The sequence below is a fragment of the Stegostoma tigrinum genome, chromosome 35 (assembly GCF_030684315.1).
Source record: "Stegostoma tigrinum isolate sSteTig4 chromosome 35, sSteTig4.hap1, whole genome shotgun sequence".
Taxonomy (NCBI): Eukaryota; Metazoa; Chordata; class Chondrichthyes; order Orectolobiformes; family Stegostomatidae; genus Stegostoma; species Stegostoma tigrinum.
The window spans coordinates 20,257,733-20,278,697 of record NC_081388.1 but is presented as its reverse complement, the minus strand read 5'-3'; the positions used below and the strand labels follow the sequence as shown (position 1 = coordinate 20,278,697).

The following is a 20,965-nucleotide window of genomic DNA, read 5'->3' as shown; positions in this document are numbered from 1 at the left end:
CCCTCCACGTTGTACTGGGAGTACCAGCCTTTATTGTGGTCTGGGCTGCCTGGAGCTGGTACACACATTCCCAACCTCCTGGCACAGGTATAAGATCCTGTCTCCCTGCGCAAGTCAAGATCTCATGCTAATATCTGAAGAGGAAACCATGGAGAATGTTTTTCTTTTCTCTCCGCTCAAGCAGCATTGATAAAATCATATTATTGGTCATTTAGTCCACAGCCGCTTGTGGGATCAGGCTGTGCCTACGTTGACTTTTCTACATCACGTGACCACACTTCAAAAACGCAGCAATTGCGCAAGTCTTTGGGTCTTCTGAAGATCATCGAAGGTGTTACCAGGCTGGGACTAGGGGGTGGGGGTGTGGTGGTGGTTGGGTGGGAATATGTCTTTTCATTTATATATATCCTGCGGAGATACCAAACCAATGCTCTTCATTCCTAACTTCAAAACCACAGTCACTGTCCTCTCCAAGGTCACTCAGCGGTTAGCACTGCTGCCTCACAGTGCCAGGGACCCGGGTTCGATTCCACCCTGGGGTGACTGTCTGTGTGGAGTTTGCACATTCTCCCTGTGTCTGTACGGGATCCCGCCGGGTGCTCCGGTTTCCTCCCACAGTCCAAAGATGTGCAGGTTAGGGTGGATTGGCCGTGCTAAATTACCCAAAGTGTCCAGGCATGTGTAGATTAGCTGGGTTATAGGGGCCTGGGTGGTATGCTCTGAGGGTCGGTGTGGACTTGTTGGGCCGAAGGGCCTGTTTCCACACTGTAGGGATTCTTATAAAAACACAGCTTGTGTTGTAGGAGACAGTGGAAACAAGTGTCTCACTCTCTAGAGAGAGTGAGACAACAGGCCGGGACAAAGTGACTGTTGCCTGCTCTCGATGTAGGTATTCCTAGAGGTGACATCCCATGACCTCAAACGTCCCCCAAACCCAAATTATTGATTGCCCAAAATGTCTTGTCCCTGACTTTCTGTTGCCAGTTGGGAAGGAAGGGGATTCCTCATTGGCCTGTTGGACAAATACTAATTTTCCATCAACTCTGCTTCCCTTCCAATGCATCTATAAACCTTAACAAAAATGGTTTTTAAACAAAAACGATGCCTTTTTAAAATTGTCGCTGTGATTATTCTGCCTGGTATTACTAGCAGCCCGATCCAACAGATTAGGCTTTACTTCCTGAAGATTCCAGGACTAACCTGGCCAACTCGCAAATTGCGCTGAGGGAGAGTGATAGTTGGTGGGGGAAGTGATCAGCTGTTAAAACCAGCCTTACGTTAATGATGTAAAATGATGTTTTTGTATTAATAGGGTAGGGGAGAGATGTGGTCAGATGAAAACCCCAGTCCCACTCCAGGCTGATGCCCATTCACACCCATCTGAGTGCGGATAAAGATTTTCTTTCAGTCGTTTGTGGGATGTGAGCGTCCCTGGCTGGGCCAACTTTTATTGCCCCACACCATCCCTAATTGCCCCTTCAGAAGACCATAGTGAGCTGCCTTCCTGAACTGTGCAACATTTGATTGTACGTGACCCCACAATGCCCTTAGGGAGGGAATTCCATGATTTTGACCCAGCAACAGTGAGGGAGCAATCATATAATTCCAAGCCAGGATGGTGAACGACTTGGAGGGGAACTTGCAGAAGATGGTGTTCCCATGTATCTGCTGCCCCTTGTCCTTCCAGATGGAGGTGGTCATGGGTTTGGAAGGTGTTGTCTGAGGATCTTTGGTGAGTTTCTACAGTGCACCTTGTAGATGGTACACACTGCCGCTACTGAGCATCGGAGGTGGGGGGAGCGGCTGTTTGTGGATGTGGTGCCAATCAGTCGGGGGCTGCTTTATCCTGGATGGTGTCAAGCTTCTTGAGCGTTGTTGGGGCTGCACCCATCCAGGTAAGTGGGGAGTATTCCATCACACTCCTGACTTGTGCCTTGTAGATGGTGGACAGGATTTGGGGAGTCAGGAGGTGAGTTACTCACCGCAGTATTCCTATCCTCCTGACCTGCCCCTACCTACATGTAACTCCCTCCAAAACCTGGTAAATTTATGAAAATATAAGCAAATTATTTCGCTTTTGCCTAAAGATTTTGATTTCACAGTGGCAGCTTGTACTGGCTGAGTTGTTCCAAAAATGTATTTTTATTTGGAGGCCAAGTTATTCCTTTCGCCCAGCTGTCTCTCTTTCTCTCTCTCTCATTAATTCTATATCTTCAGCTGCTTCTGCTAATCCTTATTGTCTAAATGGGATGTTCAAACAATTGTTATATTTATGAGAGAATTACATGTCAGATGTAAGGAAAATGATGAGACGATGTCTTTATTCCAGCTCCTTTCCAACAGAAGACAGCTTGGCTGATGATGATATCTACAGTGGTCTTTCTGATGTCATTGAGTAAGTCACAGAGCGCTTCATCATTATTATCTTGCACCCTCCGCAAACATGAAATTTTGTCAACCCCGCTGCTTACAACCTAACCTGCACGTCCCATTCACTGATCACCCACTGCCCACTGACCAACACTCATTGTGGACTGACTGTGCTTTGAATTCACACATTCCTGTTGTGGTGTTTCCAATCATCTAAAAAATTACGTCTTTAGCCAAACTTTCAGTCACTTGTCCTAATACCTCCTTATTGCAGAATCCCTGCAGTGTTTAAGATGGCCATTCAGCCCATCGAATCCACACATTATGTGGCACAATGTCAACTTTTGTCCGGTAACGCTCCTGTGAACACAGAACAGTACAGCACAGGAACAGGTCCTTTGGCCCACCATGTCTGTGCTGACCATGATGACACTCAGAATTAGTAAGACTACAAGATATGGGAAGAGAAGCAGGACATTCAGTCCATTGAGTCTGCTCCACCATTCAATCATGACTGATATGTTTTTCAACCCCATTCTCTTGCCTTCTCTCTGTAACCCTTGCTCCCCTTACTAATCAAGAATCTATCTGTCTCTTTCTTAAACACTCAATGAATTCCTCTGTAGGCCTCTGCAGCAATGATGTTCCACAGACTCACCACCCTCTGGCTGAAGAAATTCCTCTTCATCTCAGTTTCAAAGTGTCGTTGCTTCACTCTGTGCTCTTGGATCCTCGTCTCTCCTACTGTTGGAAACATCTCCACACCCACTCTATCCAGAGCTCGCAGTATTCTGTAAACTTCAATGAGATCCCATTCAAACTTTTAAACTCCATTAAGTACAGACCCAGAGCCCTTAACCACTCCTCACTGACAAACCCATCATCCTTAGAGTTGTGAACTTGTGAACCTCCTCTGGACCCCTTCCAACTCCAGTATCAAACTTCAGAGCAGCCTTAGGCAATTTGCTCTGCCATGCAATAAGATCTTGGCAGATATGGTTGTAGTTTCAACCCAGTTCTCTAACTGCTTCCAAATAGCCCTTAATTCCTTTGCCTGTTGGAATCTGTCAAATTTATTCTTCAACATATTCAATGGGCCTGCCTCTACCACTTTTTGATGAAGAGAACTTCATAGGCTCACGGCCCACTGAAAGAAAAGAAATCTTCATCTCTGTCTTTAAAAGGAGACCTCTTACTGTAGTCTATCCCACAAGAGGAGACAGTCCAGCTGATAATAGCGCAATGATCAAATCTCTCTTCAAGGACTGATTGATACTGTGGCTTAGTTTTGTTTTAAAATGGGAAAGCACAGAATAAGTTATGAAGCAGACATTACAACAAATTTATGTGTGTGTATTTTGCAAACCCAAGCTAGGAAGTGCTACAACGTTGTGTACACAAAATGCATGGAATCCTGGAAGGTGAAACTTCTCAAAGGCAAGGTGTACACACAACAGAAGCATCTTGCCTCTGTATACCTTGTCTCGTCGCCAGAGTGTCTTGCATATTTCAATAACATCACCACTCATTCTCTTAAATTCCAGTGGCCTGATCTGCTCAACCTTGCCTCAAAAATAACCTCCTCATCCCAGGAATGGGTCAACTTGGGATGTTTTACTGTATGAAAGTTGCTATATAAAGGCACATTGCTGTTATTGTTGGCCATGATTGGTTGGTTCAGTCTGGCTTGTTATAACCTGGCACAAAAGGCTGGCATTCCCACTGGGCCAGGAGCATATACACTGAGGGAGTTGCAAGTCAAGGGGTGTTCTCTGTACCTACACTGTCCTGGGAAAACCAATTAGCTAAGAGCTAAATTGATAAGAATTTTCCATGCATCAATTAATCAGCATTCCATTCGGATTGCTACGTTACCAGGTTTTGACAGTTTGGGATTTAGGGAGAGGCTGAATAGGCTGAGACTATTTTCCCTGGAGCACCGGAGGCAGAGGAAGGACCTTATAGAGGTTTATAAGATCTTGAGGGACATGGAGAGGCTGAATGGCCAACACCTTTTACCCAGGGTAGGGGAGTCCAAAACTAGAGGGCATAGGTTTAAGATGAGAGGGGGGAAGGTTTAAAAGGGACCTGAGGGGTAACTTTTTCACACAGAGGGAATGAGCAGCCAGAGGAAGTGGTGGAGGCTGGTATAATTACAACATTTAAAAGGCATCTGGGTGGGTACATGAATAGGAAGGGTTTAGAGGGATATGGGCCAAGTGTTGGCAGATGGGACTAGATTCATTTAGGATATCTGGTTGGCATGGACGAGTTGGACCGAAAGGCCTGTTTCCGTGCTGTACATCTCTATGACTCGATAACTGTATAACACTGAAGCACAGTCAAGCTCAGCTGTTGTACATGGATTGCTATGGAGGAAGGTCCTTACTGAGGTAGACTTTGGACCTAGCTGTGGATACCACTCTCTTTACATGATCTCGTAACTTTTGTCCCAACAGTGACACTGGAGAAGAAGATGATGACCTTTATGATTGTGTGGAAAATGAGGATGATGAAGGAGGTGAAATTTACGAAGACCTGATGAGGCCTGAGTGCGTGATGGCCGCGGTATGCAGTTTAGCAGCTGTCATTCTATCCCTATTCCCCTGTAACTGAGGAAGAATTGTTCTTTTATGGGCGGGATGTGGGCAAGGCCAGTACTTCTACCCTTTCTAATTACTCTGGAACTGATTGGCTAGCTTGGCCATTTCAGAGCGAGGCTAAGATTCAACCACATTGCTGACTAATTGATTTCTGTGAGCCTGGAGTGACATGTAGGATAGACTGGGTAAGATTGGCAGATAACCTTTCCTAAAGCACATTAGTAAACCTAATTTTGGGGCAATTGATGATAACTTCATGGTCATAATCACCAATATCAAACTTAATAATCCACACTAATTACAACTGAAGTTAATTTCTATCGACAGCCACAGTGGGATGTGAACACATAGCTCTAAAGCAATGGACAGGGTAATGGGATAGAAATGAATGTCATTACCTTTATACCCCCACATTGGGTAGGGTGAGCAGGCACAGAAGACATCCCAGTTCCCACCCTGTCCACAAGTCAACAATATGCCCTTCCTTAAAGAGGACCCTGCTGGGCAATTGGAAGCTGGAATCCCTGCTCTAGTTTTGCTGCTTTGGCCCTGAATGCTTATCCATTCCCAGCACCGAGAGCTGTGATGGAACCTGTTCCTGTGCACAGCCATCTGGAGGACAATCATTTTGAGGAACTTGACAGCAACACGACCTGCGTAGAATCCCATCCCGGAGGCAGTCAGGCTAAAAGAGCAAGCAGATGCTGGGGAGCCTGATGGAAGCTCTGTTGCTCCCAGACCAGTGAGGGTTTAATCCTACTCACTGATCCTTAGACTGCGAAGGGATCTTTCATCCCTCTTCTCTTACCGATGCATGTACACTCCATTTTTGTGCTGATTTCCCTCCCTCTCTCATGATCTGGATGACCACTGGATGTGCCAAATGGCTTTTAAATGTCGAAGCTCTTAAATCAACTCCTGGCCTCGCTGTGCCATGGTTTCCACGCAACAGGCCTCAAACATTTCATTCTCGTTACCTCCAATCTGGTGGCATCGTTCAACGCAAATTCAGCTGGTCCCCCAAGCAAGGAAAATAGTTGGATGTTTTGGGGGTGGTGAGGGGAACCTGAGGAGGGTTCGGAGTGAGTTTTGAGCTTTTTTACAAACTGTTTTTGGGTGGGCGGAATGCAGGAATAAAAATGTTTGCTTCATGATACTAACCGGGATCTGTATTCCAGCCTCAGAAAATGACTGACTTTGACAAACGCAATTGCTGCCTTCAAGAGATCAGACAGACAGAGGAGAAATACACAGAAACATTAGAGTCCATACATCAGGTAGGACTGGGGCTTATGGGACATGCTGGGCCAATTTCTTTGGATGCCCGGTCAATCACTGTGCAGCACGTGTGTTGGGCCTGTCTTTTCTTCTGGTCAGTGTTGATCACTGGTTTCTAAACTAGCCTCCGTCTCTATTTTTGCAGCATTTTTTTAGGCCTCTACATCGGTTTCTCAATACATATGACTTAGAGAACATATTCCTGAACATCGAGGTAAGTCAGCCTTTGCCATTGTTACTGATTCAATCTGAACTGAATCTGTTGATTGATTTCAAGTTGACTTGCCCACTTGATCGCTCCGTCCCTGAAAGCACCTCTCTCTATCCAGGTCATTGGCCCTAGACGTGCACATGGACATAGCTTGACCTCTGATCCACATGACAAAGAGACTGGCCAGGCAATGACTAAAAACATGTCCCTGGATTTTTTTGTTCAAGGGTTCAGCTTGAAAGCAGTTCACCCAGGTTGAGGAAAATGTCTCTTCCATCAGTGTTATTGTGAAGGTTCTTCAGCACTGCTGCCTCACAGCACCAGGGTCCCGGGTTCGATTCCACCCTCGGGCGAATGTCTGTGTGGAGTTTGTACATTCTCCCAGTGTCTGCATGGGATTGCTCTGGGCACTTCAGTTTCCTCCCTCAGTCCAAAGATGTGCAGGTTAGGTGGGTTGGCCATGGTAAATTACCCATAGTGTCCACGGATGTGTAGGTTAGGTGCATTAGCCATGGGAAATGCAGTGTTATAAAGATAGGGAAGATGAATGGGTTGAGGTGGGGTTCTCTTCAGAGGGTCAGTGTGGACTTGTTGTGCCGAATGGTCTGTTTCCACACTGTAGGGATTCTATGATGAAAATGAGATCGGCCAGCCACCCCACCCCCTTTCAAACCATCGCGCAGCCCTGCTTAGTAATGTGTCTCCACTCACTTTGAGGAACTGAGGGCAGCTGTTCAGGAACAGAGGGAGGTGAATTTGAGGGAACTGCACAAAGTGAACTGAGTTGTGGAGGGCTGATTTGGGAAAACTTGAAATTAACATTGTCATTAACAAAATCAGGAAGTTTTCCAGCACTCGCTCCTTCTACCGTTTCGCCTAAATAAATATAATTTCAATACACAAATATTGTGGATCAGGCCAGACTCACCTCAAAATATTTGCATGAAGTTTTTCTTACTCTAAAGTAAAGTGTCTGTTCCAGATGCAATGTGACCGGTCAAGCTACTTGTTATTAAGCAAAACACAATTTATTTAAATACTGCAGTTAAAATATAACCATAAAAATAGGAATTTAGAATAATGTAACTATTGGAAAACTTAACAGAATAATAGATACAGTAACTATTACTAATTAACTGTTTCAATACAGTAATATCCCATAAGCATACTCGTTGGCAATTAGAAACATTCATACTCAGATTCTCACATGCAGTTCTCCAATCCAGGAGGAAAAGCACATCAAGAGAACATTCAAAGAGAGTAGCAGCCAGGAGACATTTATCAAAGCTTCCAATTCTGTTGAGACCCTAATAGCTTCTGATGCTACTTAGTAATCCTGATCTGAGGGAGCTGGCCACACCCATTCAGGCTGCAGTTAAAAATAATCCCAAGGCCTCCCAAACTGTTTACTCAAGTGGTGATCAGTAGCCAGCTCAGTGCCACTTGTTCAATTTCACTCTTAAAAAAAAAGGACAAGATAACCTACTAAAGAGATAGCACTGTCACATGGCAATGAATGAATAAGTACACAATTTTACTGGTCAATGGCCCACGCATTGACTCAGCCTGCACAAAACGCATAAACAACAAGAGCTGTTTGTTGTGCATATCATGTGCCTCAGAGCTATGTAGGTTTTACTGCAAAGACTTTATCATATCTCAGCGATCATAAATATCTCCCACCTGCGCTGTCGTTCCAAGGGAAAACCCTTGGGCAGCGCATTTCCTTTTCATTGCATCAAGCTGAACAGATCAAACACAGTGATCACCAATAGTAAACAGACTCACATTTTCAAACACATACCAGTTGTGCATGAAGCTGTGTGCAATTGCTTGTGGTTTGATTCTGCGTGGGCCTGTAGGCAGCTCACTGATCTGCGTGCTGTCCGTCACAATGGTCAGGGGAACTTAAACTAAGCTGGAAGCATAAGGCTGCAGTCATCTTCGGAAAGCAATGACCTAGTGGTGTAACTGTTGTTCTGTTAAAGCAGTGACCTAGGTCTGAATCCTACCATGGTAGAATTTGAATTCAATTTTTAAAAAAAAGGAAATCTAGAATTAAGAGTCTAGTGATGACCATAAATCCATTGCCAATTGTTGGGGAAAGCCCATCTGGTTCACTAATGCCCTTTAAGGGGGGAAACTGCCATCTTTAACCTGATCTAGCCTACATGTGACTCCTGACCCACAGCAATGTGGTTGACTCTTAACTGCCCGCTGGGCAATTAAGGATGGACAATATGATACTGGCCTAGACAGCAATGCATTTGTCCTGTGAATGAATTGAAAAAAACATGATCATAAAGCTCCTGTACCCACAGGGAAACTGGTGAGGGTCATCTCTACTTACCTCTGAGTATAAAGCTCCAGTGAAATGGACAACAGGAACATAATGACTTATCAGCCCATTTCATACTGTGCTTTAATAGATAAGAGAAACATTTGCTGAATTTCAATGATTCCACGATGTAGCTCAGGAGTAGTCCTGCTTTAAGGCCCATTACACCTGGAGCAATTTCACATTGAAATGGAACACAGAGGCTTTGCTTCAATTATAGAGGAGCTTGTTTATACCACACTCGGAGCACTATGTGCAGTATTGGTCTCCTTACCTCAAGCAAGATATCATTCATTGCCACGGAGAGACTGCAATGTTCCTGGGGTGCCAGGACGGTCCTATGAAGAGAGATTGGGAAACTGGTGGCACGGTGGCTCAGTGGTCAGCCCTGCTGCCCCACAGCACCAGGGGCCTGCGTTTGATCCCACCCTCAAGTGACTGTCTGTGTGGAGTTTGCATCCCCTGGATGCTCCGGTTTCCTCCCACAGTCCAGAAGTGCACAGGGTAGGGTGGATTGACTTGTTAAATTTCCCCTAGTGGCCAGGAATATGCAGGCTAGGGTGGATTGGCCATAGTGTCCAGGGACGTGCAGGCTGTGTGGGTTAGCCATGGAAAATACAGGAATATGGGAGGGTGGGTCTAGGTGGGATTCTCTTCAGAGGATTGGTGTGGACTCAATGGGCTGAATAGCCTGCTCCACACTGTGGGGACTCTGTGATTCTGTAAACTGCACCGGTATTCTCTAGAATTTCAAAGGTTGAAAGGTGATCTCATTGAAGCTTACAAAACATTTGAGGGGACAAACAGTGTGGATGCAGGTAAGATTTATCCCTTGGTTCAGGAGTCTGAAACCATGAGGCGCAAATTAAAAATAATGGGGATGCCACTTAGGACTGAGACGAGGATTTTTCTTTAATACAGAGGATTGTGAATCTTTGAAATTCTCCATCACTGAGGGCTGTGGAAGCTGAGTCTTTGAGTGTATTTATGACTGCAATCAAGAAATTTCTGATTCCCAGCAGTATACAGGGTTATGGGGAATGGGCTGTGTAAAATACACTGAAGTGTTCAATCAGCCGTAATTGTATTGAATTGCAGAGCTGGCTCGATGAGCTGAACGGGCCTCCTGCAGATTGTCTGTTCCCATGAAAAGCAGCCTGAATTGATGGGTTGTGTTAAAGTATATAGAAGGCATCTTCAGGCACAAAGGGAGCCACCTTGTTCGCACTTGGATCCATTGTCACTGAATGTTTAGAAAGAGCAAAGTGAAATGTGTTGCCTGCATAAATGGGTAGCAAACATCACTGGCAGCTTCAGAGCAAGTGGCAGAAAACTTGGTGTATAGGCCAGGGGTAGAGATAGGATTAGGGTTTGGATTAGGATTAGGATTAGGGTGAAGGTTAAAGTCAGGATTTGAGTTAGGATTAAGGTGAAGATAAGGATTAGGATTAGGATCAGAATTAGGATTAGGGTCAGTGTAAGGAAAAAGATCTGGATTAAGTTTAGGATAAGGGTCAGAATTAAATTTGGATTAGGGTTAGGATTAAAGTCAGCGTTAGGGTTAGGATTAAGGTCAGGATTAGGGCGAGGATTGAGACCAGAATTAGAGTCAGAATTAGGATCAGAATTAAAGTCAGGTTTAATGATGGGTTAAGGTCAGGATTAGTGTCAGGATAAAGGTCAGGATTAGTGTCAGGAGTAAAATCAGGATTAGGGTCAGGATTAAGGTCAAGATTAGGGTTAGGATATAGGTCAGGATTAGCGTTAGAATTAAAGATAGGATAAACATCAGGATTAGGGCTCTGAAGCAAATCTCTTGCAGTGGAACAATTGTTCTTTTGTGCCTGTGTTATCAAACGTTGAGAGTCTCAGTGACTGTCTGCACATGCCTGAATATTGAGGGAAAGCTGAAGCTGGTTCCCTGTGTTCGGATATCTCTTGTTTATCTATTGGTTGTGGACATGAGTGATAAGTGCTTTGCAGTATTGTTAATTTATAACCGTCTCTCCTCAGGAACTATTAAACGTGCATAGAAGTTTATTGGAGGAAATCCAAATCTCGATTAAAATGAACAATGCCCAGAACCTCTATGAAATCTTCAATAATTACAAGAAAAGGTGAGTGAGTGTCTACCTGCTCAATTGTCAATTAATCCATTGGATTAAAGAGATGTGATCACTTCCAATAAAAAAGTATGTTATAGTTTCACTTACCCCTTCTGCTTCTGCTCTTACATCCTAAAGTGTTTTCATTGATGCTAAGAAAAAATTCCAGGTAAAAAAAAACTTATTACTTGGAAAGCCCTCTTCCAGCCTGGGCTACAATATCCAGCTTCTGGCAGACACAGTGGTTAGATCAAAATTCCTTACTGAGTGTCCCTAGTCACCATGAGGACTCTCACAAGACCCAGTGCTTGGTCTTTGCGTGCATACAGTTGGGGCAGCCAAACTCCCAGACAAGAGCTCTTTGCGATCAGACAATTCAGTTCTTTCCTGACAATCGTGAAGTAGGTAACGTCCCAGCCTCCAAATCAGAAACCTTAACCCTAACCCTAACTCTATTGTAAGGTCCCCACTGCCACACCAGAAACCCTATCCCTAAACCTAACCCTAACCCTAAACCTAACCCTAACCGTAACTATAACCCTAATCCTAACCCAAACCCTAACCTTAACCCTTACCCTAACCCTAACCCAAACCCTAACCTTAACCCTAGCCCTAATCCTAAACCTAACCCTAACCTTAACCCAGTCCAAACCTTAACCCTAATCCTAACCCTAACCCTAAACCTAAACCCTAACCCTAGCCCTTGCCCTAGCCCTAACCCTAGCCCTAACCCTAACCCTAGCCCTAATCCTAACCCTAACCCTAATCCTAACCCTAACCCTCACCCTAACTCTAAACCTAAATCTAGCCCCAACCCTGACCCTAAACTGAACACTTGCCCTAACCCTGATTCAAGTCCCACTTGATGATCAAGGAAGGTGTATTCATAACGTGGCCAAGAACATTGAGCGTCAATCTGCAAAATCCTTCTGACACATGCCATTGAATGTTAGTAAGAGTGAGAGATTTCTGGTCAGCTGTGTGATGGAAAGAACATTGGAGCCCCAACCATCAGTATCCGTATCTCAGAGCTGCAACGTGCCAGAGAATGTCCCACAGCAACTCAGACACATTATAGAGTCATTTAGCTGGACTTCCAGCTTCACAATTGGATTGGAGCTAACATCAAGGCTACCATTCCCACTCTGGTGGATCCAAAACCTATCTCCTTGTTCCACTGTGGTTCAGACTCACTCTAAGCAGACTCCCGGAGATGAGAAGCTTGGTTCAAGTTGCTACATTGTGTGGTAATTGATTCTGGGTGGGCAGAGGTCCTTGTCAGTAACACCATGAACAATGAGATCTGTTGTAATTTTTATTTGAACTGGTTTCAAGACTATTTGCCTAGAAGGTAGACATAAAGCAGAGATTTTTGGCCTAATGTGACTTGTCCCTTTAAACTGGCTCGACAATCTCACCATATGACCTTCTTCCTAAGGAGTTCAGGGCTTTTGCATGCACTGACCTGTCCTTGGGTGTTGATTACTCGTTGCAAAAAGACACCCTGATTTGCTGTAAAGTTCACCTTTCACCAGTTTTGAGATTGTAACCTCCTTGCCAAGGTTTTAAAAAGAAAGGGTTAAATTTATATATCAACTTTCACAACATTAAGATGCCCTAAAGCACTTTCTAACCAATGAAGTCATTTTTAATGCAGTTACTGTTGAATTGTACAATAAGCAGGACCCAAGTTCAACACATCAAGCTCCTTTAATCAAAATAGTCTGTTTTATTTTCAGAAGAAACAATACATATCAATTTAATGGTGCGTGGCTCCTTCATTCAGATTCTACTTCCATCTGATAGTTGTGATATGTGTAGGAAAATGGTCATTAATTGACAGCAACCGGGGTTTGCTATGCTCACTAATGGCCCTCCTTTCTCGTGGTCACCCAAAGGTTGTTACTGTATGGCCGATACTGCAGCCAGGTAGAGGCAGCTACCAAACACCTGGATAAGATCGCAAGCATAAGGGAAGATGTTCAGATGAAGCTGCAGGTAGGACCTTTTATGCAGTAACTGAAATGCACTCACAGACATTTCCTGGTTTGGGTGCTGATTGATGCTTTGTGAACTTCCAGAATTTTAATATCAGCAACTTGGGTGAGAGGATTAGACACCTTAAAATTTAGAAAAAAAGCAAACGTGGCGTTCAGTTGTGTTCTGTGTTTGGTCATGTGGGTCTGGTAACTGATCTTGAAATAACTCCACAGAGGCCAGTATCCCATCACCAAGTCACCCTTTAATTACACATAGAGTGCCCTTGACACTGACCCAGCTCCCTCAGCGCCAGCTGTCAGAGGGAACAGCACCTCTGACACTCCTGTTTATATCTGTCAGCCAGGGCTCCCTGATTGGACCAGATTAACAGCCCCAATCAGGGAACTCATATTCTATGAGGGCCACCTGGCTGACTTCATTACAATCACTACAGATTTGACTAGCTGTGCTTCATTGGTTAAGCCTGGGTATGGACTCAGAGCTTCATTGAACAGAGGTTAAACTGTGAGCAGGAGTGCAAACATTTTCTGATTGCGCAGACATGTTAAAACTCCGGTAAGTAACCTTGAAGCACACCTAGAAACCTCTGAGATATATGAAACTTATACACAATGGTATAAAAATGGGTAAGTACATGACAGGAACTCCACTGAAGAGCTTGCACAATGATAGGCTGAATGGCCTCTTTCTGAGCTGAATGACCCTATGTGCTTTCTCAGATGGGTTTGGTGTCTCGGCTCCTCAAATGGCTTTGTGTCTGAGCCCAATGTCAGCCTTTGATACTGAGTCATACCCAACAACAAACTGGGGAAACCCATTAGCAAGCAAGTTCACAACAACCAGGACTGGTTCAAAAGTTGTCTGGCTGTAATTTACAATAGTATTGGCTTCTCGTTTGTCCTTTAATGTTAAACTGGCTTTGTATCACCTCCCTCAACACAACTCAGGGAATGAGAGCAGAATACCACAGAAGCTGGAGATCTGAAACAAAAGCAGAAAGTGCTGGAGAAACTTAGTGGGTCTGGCAGCATGTACAGAGAGGAGAACAGCGTTAAGGTTTTGAGTCTAAAGTGAGTCTCCTTCAGAAAGTGGGGAATGACCAATCATACTGAGCTTTAACTGTAAGGACCCCTACCTGTACCGTTCTGCTCCACCCACAGAAATGTTGATCCTTGGAACTAAGCACAAATTATATTCAGAGACAGGGTGGACACACTGCATTTGAATGAGGGTGGCATGATATTCCGTGAATGATATATTTTTGGAGATTAAGTTTTGTATAGTTGAAAACAAAATGATTGTTTTTTTAAATTCATTCATGGGTTTTGGACATCAGAATTTATTGTCCCATCCCTAATTGTCCAGACAGCAGTTGAGAGTCAAACACATTGCTGTGGGTCTGGAATCACATGTAGGCCAGTCCAGGTAAGAACGGCAGTTTCCTTCCCTAAAGGTGAAGTAAAATTAGGAGGGGTGTCCTCTGGGGAGATAGCTCTGTTAGAAGGGATTGGATGGGATTTTGTGCCTCCGAAATGGGCCCCATTGATGAGATTGTGTTCTGTAAAGAATAGATCTTGATGATGAGACTCACTTTGTAAAGCCTTCTCATAAATCCACCTCCTACTTATTCCAAGGGCAGAAACGAAGTGTAAGTTTCCCCCTGTTTATTCTTTTTTATCAGGAATGTTCCAACAGAGCGAACAACGGACGATTCACCCTACGAGATCTCTTGATGGTACCCATGCAAAGAGTCCTCAAGTATCACCTTCTGCTTCAGGTAGACATTGCAAGGAAACATTGGAAATGTTATCCTTCTCGTTGTGGAAATACTTCCCATCTGAGCCAATTTTGCAGAGGTCTACAATTCTGGCTGGTTAGCAGTCTCTCTCTCCTTCATCTCTTGGGTTTTAGCAGGATGGGTGTAAAGCCGATATTTCCTTGTCTGGGAGAATTTAAAACTGACACAGTTTCAAAATAAACGGTCACCCATTTCAAACAGAGATTGGGCAAAATGTTCTCTCCTGGAGGTTCGCAAGACTTTGGAACGCTCGAGATGGTAGAAGCATCTTTGAATATTTTTAAGGTAGACGTGGAGGGATTCAAGCAGTGAAAGGGGCAGGCAGGAAAGTCAATTTAAAGCTACAATGAGATCAGCCATCATCTTACTAAATGGCAGAACAGACTCGAGGGGCTGAATGGTCTAATTTTGTTTCTTAATTTGCCAATTTCCAGCCTTCTGTGAACCTCAGGGAGGCAGAACCGGCCTTTACCAGGAGCACAAAGCAAGATTGTAATGAGATGAGCAATTTCAATTTCTCTTCTCCTGAGTTAACAAATGTCAGGAAGGTCACGTGTGACAATTTGCTGGATCTCAGACAATGTGCTGGAAGGTTTGGAGTAATTAGCACCTCTGAGCTTGAAAGGAAATAGAAAAAGCAAGCATGTTTCCTGCTCCTGATTAGTTTTACAATAAGATAGGTATGCGTGGGCATTGTAGCAGCCTTACTGCCTTCTGGTCAAGCAAGCTTGCATGATTTCTGCTTTATTAGCTGAAGATTTGATTCGATTTATTATTGTCACGTGTACCTAAGCACAGTGAAAAGTTCTGTTTTGCGAGTTGTCCAGGCTCATAGCAAACAAGGACATACAGATTAAGGGGCGCTTAGACAGAGTGAGGCATACAAGGCTACACTGCACAGGAGGCGCACAAAAGCAAGGTCAACGTTATTTATCATTAGAGAGCACCATTCATCAGTCTAATAATGGCAGGGAAGAAGCTGTTTTTGAACCCGTTGGTGCGTGTGTTCAAGCTTCTGTATCTTCTGCCTGATGGAAGAGATCGGAAGAGAATATTATGAGAGAATGATCACATGTCTGCTGTCTGTTCTACATCAAGAATCACAAGATGTTCCAATATTCAGGGAGGGAAAAATGACTTGTTTTTAGTAATTGTCAGGAAGTAGGCATCTCCAGAATTTATTGCTCAGCCTTAGTTACCCAGGAGATGGCAGTGGTGAGCTATTGTCCATGTGGGAGGGCCCTGCTGATTGCTGTCAGGGAAGGAGTTCCACGGGTTTGACCCAGTGATGATGAAGGAACATCCTATGTATGTCCAAGCTGGGCTGGGCTCTATGAATTGGAGTGGTCACGTTGATATTGCTGGGTTAACAGAGACTCTCTGATGTGTCGTTACAGGAGCTGGTGAAACACACCACTGACAAAACGGAACAGGGGAACCTCCGGACAGCGCTGGATTCGATGAGGGTGAGTGGACATCGACCTCCAGCTTTCTGTCCAATATGTGAGGATTTACTTGAGGAACACGCTTGTATTTATCTGTTTTCATTTCCTTTTCTTTAGGATCTGGCCCAATGTGTAAATGAAGTGAAACGTGACAGTGAAACTCTCAAACAAATCACAAGTTTCCAGTTATCGATAGAAAATCTGGTGAGTCAGAAGTTGATAAAAGCTTCAAGAAATGTCTAATAATGTTAGTCAGGTTGTTGTTTGAAGCTTAATACAGAGCGAGAGAAAGAGATAGATTTGACAATCTCCAGTGTCTGAAGTAGAGACCATTGAAAACCCTGTGCCAGAACAGTTACATATGTGTTTCAGAGTTGGTCCAACACTAGCAAATGGTCAAATATTTCGAAGCCAGTCTGTGTTGTGAAAGTGTTGGAGGAGCAGGAGTCCCAATAGGAAAGCTCTACCAAAGAGCTAGCACTATCACAGCAGGCCAAATGGCCTTTCTTTCTGCCCAATGATTCAGTATGGTTTCTCAGAAGAAACCGCGGTCTTGGCTCCTCAAAGGGGTTGAGTGTCTGAACACAAAACATGCTGTGGTATTGAGTCAACCAGGCTGCATATTCAATGACCACTTCCAATTCTGTTACATAATCCAGCAATCATGCAGTGGGACAGTCAGTTACTCACTGAGAACAGGGCAATTTCCTGTTCATCTGGGCTCAGTCTACCAGCTGAAACAGACCTCTGATGACCTTCAGCAAGACAATAGAGGAGCCAGTCAGAGCACAGCCATCTCTTTATTTGAGAAAACTACATTTCACTGAAAAGAAGTATCTGTCTGACATTTTATATTACTGTTCTGTCACATCCTAGAACCAGTCACTGGCTGGTTACGGCCGACCCAAAATAGATGGAGAACTACGTTTAATGACTGTGGACAAACGCTCCAAACAGGATCGGTGAGTGCTCTTCTTCTTTGAAGGTACAGCTGAAGATGATAAAATACTCTGAAGAATTTTGGGGAAAAGGTTTACCATGAGTATCCATAGCTCTGGTTTGTAACATGCCACTAAAAGTGTATTTGTTTTTTTATTTGCAGGGTATGGGCATCGCTGTCTAGATCAATATTTATTGCCCATCCCAGTTAAGAGTCAGCCACATTGCTGTGTGGGTCTGGAGTCACGTGTAGTCCAAACAGCAGTGAACCAAATGGGATTTTCCCAACAGTCATCATTACACTCTTAATTCCAGATTTTTATTGAATTCAAATTCCACCATCTGCTACAGTGGGATTCAAACCCAGGTTCTCAGAGGTGCCTGGATTAATAGCCCAGTGATAACACCACTAGGCCATTACCTCCCTTCTGCCATAGCTACAGGGTTGACTAGTTAGCTGAATCGCCCATCTTGATCAAATTAGTGCCAATAACACAGAGTTCATAGAAACATAGAAAATAGGGGCAGGAATATAAGCCTTTCAATCATTTGAACTTGCTCCATCATTTAGTATGATTATGACTGGTCTTCCAAGTTAAACCCCTGCTCCCACTTTCTCTCCATATTCTTTGATGCCTTTAGCCCCAAGAACGATATCAATCTCCTTCTTGAAAACATTCAATGTATTGACCTCAGCCATTTTCTGTGGCAGAGAATTTCACAGGCGCCCCGCTCTTTGGGTGAAGATATTTCAGCACATCTCAGTCCTATATGGCTCACTCCTTGTCCTTAGACTGTGACCTCCTGGTTTTGGATGTTGCCAGGAACATCCTTCTTGTGTTTACCCTGTTTAGGATTTTGTATATTTCTATAAAATCCTCCCTCATTCTGCTAAATGTCAATGAATAGACTCCTACCGAATCCAGTCTGCCCTCTTACATCAGTCCTACATCCAGGAATCAGTCTGGTAAACTTCCATTGCACTCCCTCCACAGCTAGAACATCATTCCTTGGATAAGATGGGGTTTCTGTTCTGACTGTCCCGAATTCAGGAGCTGCCTCCTTGCCCTATATATGATAGGGGTATTGTGGTTTGGATTAGGCTTTGGGCAGAGAACTCAAGAAGATGGGCTGAATGGCCTCTTGATTCATTCCATTCTTCTGGCATTGTAATAAAGTAGAATGTATGAATGAGCTGAGCTAATAGTAATTGTATGTTCATAACAACAGATTAACTATGATTGTACGATAAGTGTTCCTGCTTTATTAGTCATTACCTTGTAGCCACTAATGATGTTTTGTCTACAGGTATGTGTTCTTATTCGATAAAGCTGTTATTATCTGCAAACGCAAAGGAGAGAATTATGAAATGAAAGAAATCATTGACCTACAGTATTATCAGACAAGGGATGACCCAATGGGAAGCAAAGAGACCAAAAAGGTACATGTACTGCACATAAGTTCTCAGCAACCTCGTGCTTTTAATGGCTAGATAGATATTCGGCCATGGTGGCTGTCCTCAGTGATAAACCATCCCGAGTCAGCATCTTTAGCTGTTCCACTAGCTGGTAAACTGGTAACTGTACACCAGGCAATGCTGTGGCTGTTCCACGACTGATGATCTAGGCTCAGGCACAGGAGGGAAGTTCTGATGGAGAAGCAGGGTGGCTCTGGTTGAGCTAGGCCTGCTTGGAGTACTGGAGGGAGGAGGCCCTGCCCCCTTGACCCGTCCGTCCTCCCCGGACTGACCCCTCCCTACCTCCCCACCTACACTCATCTTTACTGGCTCCATCCCTGCCTCTTGAACTTGTCCATCTCCTCTTCACCTATCTTCTCCTCTATCCATCCTCAATCCGCCTTCCCCTCGCTCCCTATTTATTTCAGAACCGTCCCCTATTTCTGTTGAAGGGTCCAGGCCTGAAATGTCAACTTTCCTGATCCTAAGATGCTGCTTGGCCTGCTGTGATCATCCAGCTCCACACCTTGTTATCTCTGCCTGGAGTACTGTCTGCAGTTCTGGTCACTGCACTAAAGGAAGGACGTACCCGAGCAATAACTGGTCAAAGGGATAGAGTGTAAAAATGAGAAGTCTTGCTGCAGCTACATAAATAGTCAGTCCAACCCTGAGAAACCATGAACAGTTTTGGTCCCTTTATCTAAGGAAAAGCGTACATGCATTGGAGGCATACCACTGCAGGGTATCACTAAGTTGATCCTGGGCATGGATGGACTGTCGCATAAGGAGAGGTTGAGTAGATTGGATCTGTATTCATTGGAGTTTAAAAAAAATGAGAGGCAGCCCTATTGGAACTTTCGAGATTCTTTGAAGACTTCACAGGGTAGATGCTGAGACATTGATGCTCCTCGAGAGAGGAGACCCTTGGACTAGAGGGCAAAATCTCAGAGTAAGGCAGAGATGATGGGGAATTTCTTCCTGCAGAAGGTAGAAAATCTGTTTGATTCTTTGAGCCATTGAATACATTCAGTGTTGAGGTGGGTAGTTTTTGAAGCAGTAAGGGCCTAAGTAAAGATTATGGGGTAAAGGCAGGCAAGTGGAGCTGATGATTATCAGATCTGCAATGATCTCATTAAATAGTGGAGCAGAACTGATGGGCTGAATGGCCTACTTCTGATCCTACACCTTACGGATTCTTGAGGTCTAATAATCTGACTACTCTCTGGACAGAGAATTTGACCAGCAAACACATCTCGTGCCACAGTTAATGCATTTAGAAGCAATTAATAATGATGTGATTAATTAGCTTAATGTGAAAATCTTCTCTGTAACTGCAAGTCTTACTAATACCTGTCCCCATTCTCTGTATCTTTCTAGTGGAGCCATATGTTCCTACTAATTGAGGCTCATGGCCAACATGGCTATGAGTTCTTCTTCAAGACCAGGGAGCTGAAGAAGAAATGGCTGGAGCAGTTTGAGATGGCTTTGTAAGTTTACCATCCGGAAGACTGATGAGCGAACGGGGCCTGGCCGTAGAATTGTCTGAGTATGTTGTGCAAAAAGGTGATTGTGGACTGCCATGAAACAGAGAGGTGCCAAAATCAGACAAGAATGCCAAAAACAAGAGGCCATACATTAGTTTGGACCTGGATTGCCACTTCTGTTTCGGTACCACACCTCTGGACATAATCACCAAAGTTACTGTACATTGCATGACTTTTGCTAGGAATCTTTGTACGTAAGAGGGCTGCAGAGTGTACTTCACGACAGGATTCAATCAGATAGATACTTAAGGCGATTTTGTCTCTGGGAAAACTCAAAGGGACAAAATCAAAGGATTACAGCTTGCCATTTAAGAGACATACCTTATACAAAGTGTGGCAGGAATTTGGAATTCTTCGTAATTGCTGGAGGAGCAATCAGAACTTTCAAGTATGTGATTGATTTTCGGAGAAGGGTATTGAGGGGTGTGGAGTCAAAGTATGGTGGAGAAGGTTAACATGGTGGAATGAGTTTGAGGGGCTGAACAGCTTATTCCTGTTACTTAATGTTACATACAGAAGCAAGCTGTGGGTGTGCTTTCAAATCTTGGTAGATGGTCTTCGGGGAGGAGACAGAGGCAATGTAGTTGAGGGAAGAATCCCAGAGTTTAAAAATATATTTTAATTACCTAACTATTAGTAATTGTGTCTATAGCTGCCTGGGTCTGAAACTCTGGAATTTCCTTACTCAAACCTCTCCACATCTCAGATGATCCCTAAAACCCATTGTTTCTAGTTTACATCATTTGTAAAGAGGTAGGATCTAATTATGATGTGACTACATAGAATGAATGAGCTGCCACATTCACTGCTTCATTACAGTTAGGTAACACATAGCAATGTATCAGTCCATTGGACACAAGGCACTTTTCCCAAACCA

At 44.0% G+C, this 20,965-nt stretch overlaps 1 protein-coding gene across 1 annotated transcript in view; it reads left to right on the top strand.

Moving 5' to 3' along the window:
• LOC125447617 (proto-oncogene vav-like) overlaps positions 1-20,965 on the top strand; it is a 140,469-nt gene that overhangs the window by 92,429 nt on the left and 27,075 nt on the right. The window contains exons 4-15 of the mRNA XM_048522182.2: positions 2,330-2,395; positions 4,830-4,938; positions 6,152-6,250; positions 6,397-6,465; positions 10,814-10,917; positions 12,804-12,903; positions 14,588-14,683; positions 16,102-16,170; positions 16,267-16,353; positions 17,026-17,111; positions 18,397-18,529; positions 19,922-20,031. Coding sequence (XP_048378139.2) covers positions 2,330-2,395; positions 4,830-4,938; positions 6,152-6,250; positions 6,397-6,465; positions 10,814-10,917; positions 12,804-12,903; positions 14,588-14,683; positions 16,102-16,170; positions 16,267-16,353; positions 17,026-17,111; positions 18,397-18,529; positions 19,922-20,031 — 1,128 coding nt within the window. The remainder of the gene's footprint in view (positions 1-2,329; positions 2,396-4,829; positions 4,939-6,151; positions 6,251-6,396; positions 6,466-10,813; positions 10,918-12,803; positions 12,904-14,587; positions 14,684-16,101; positions 16,171-16,266; positions 16,354-17,025; positions 17,112-18,396; positions 18,530-19,921; positions 20,032-20,965) is intronic.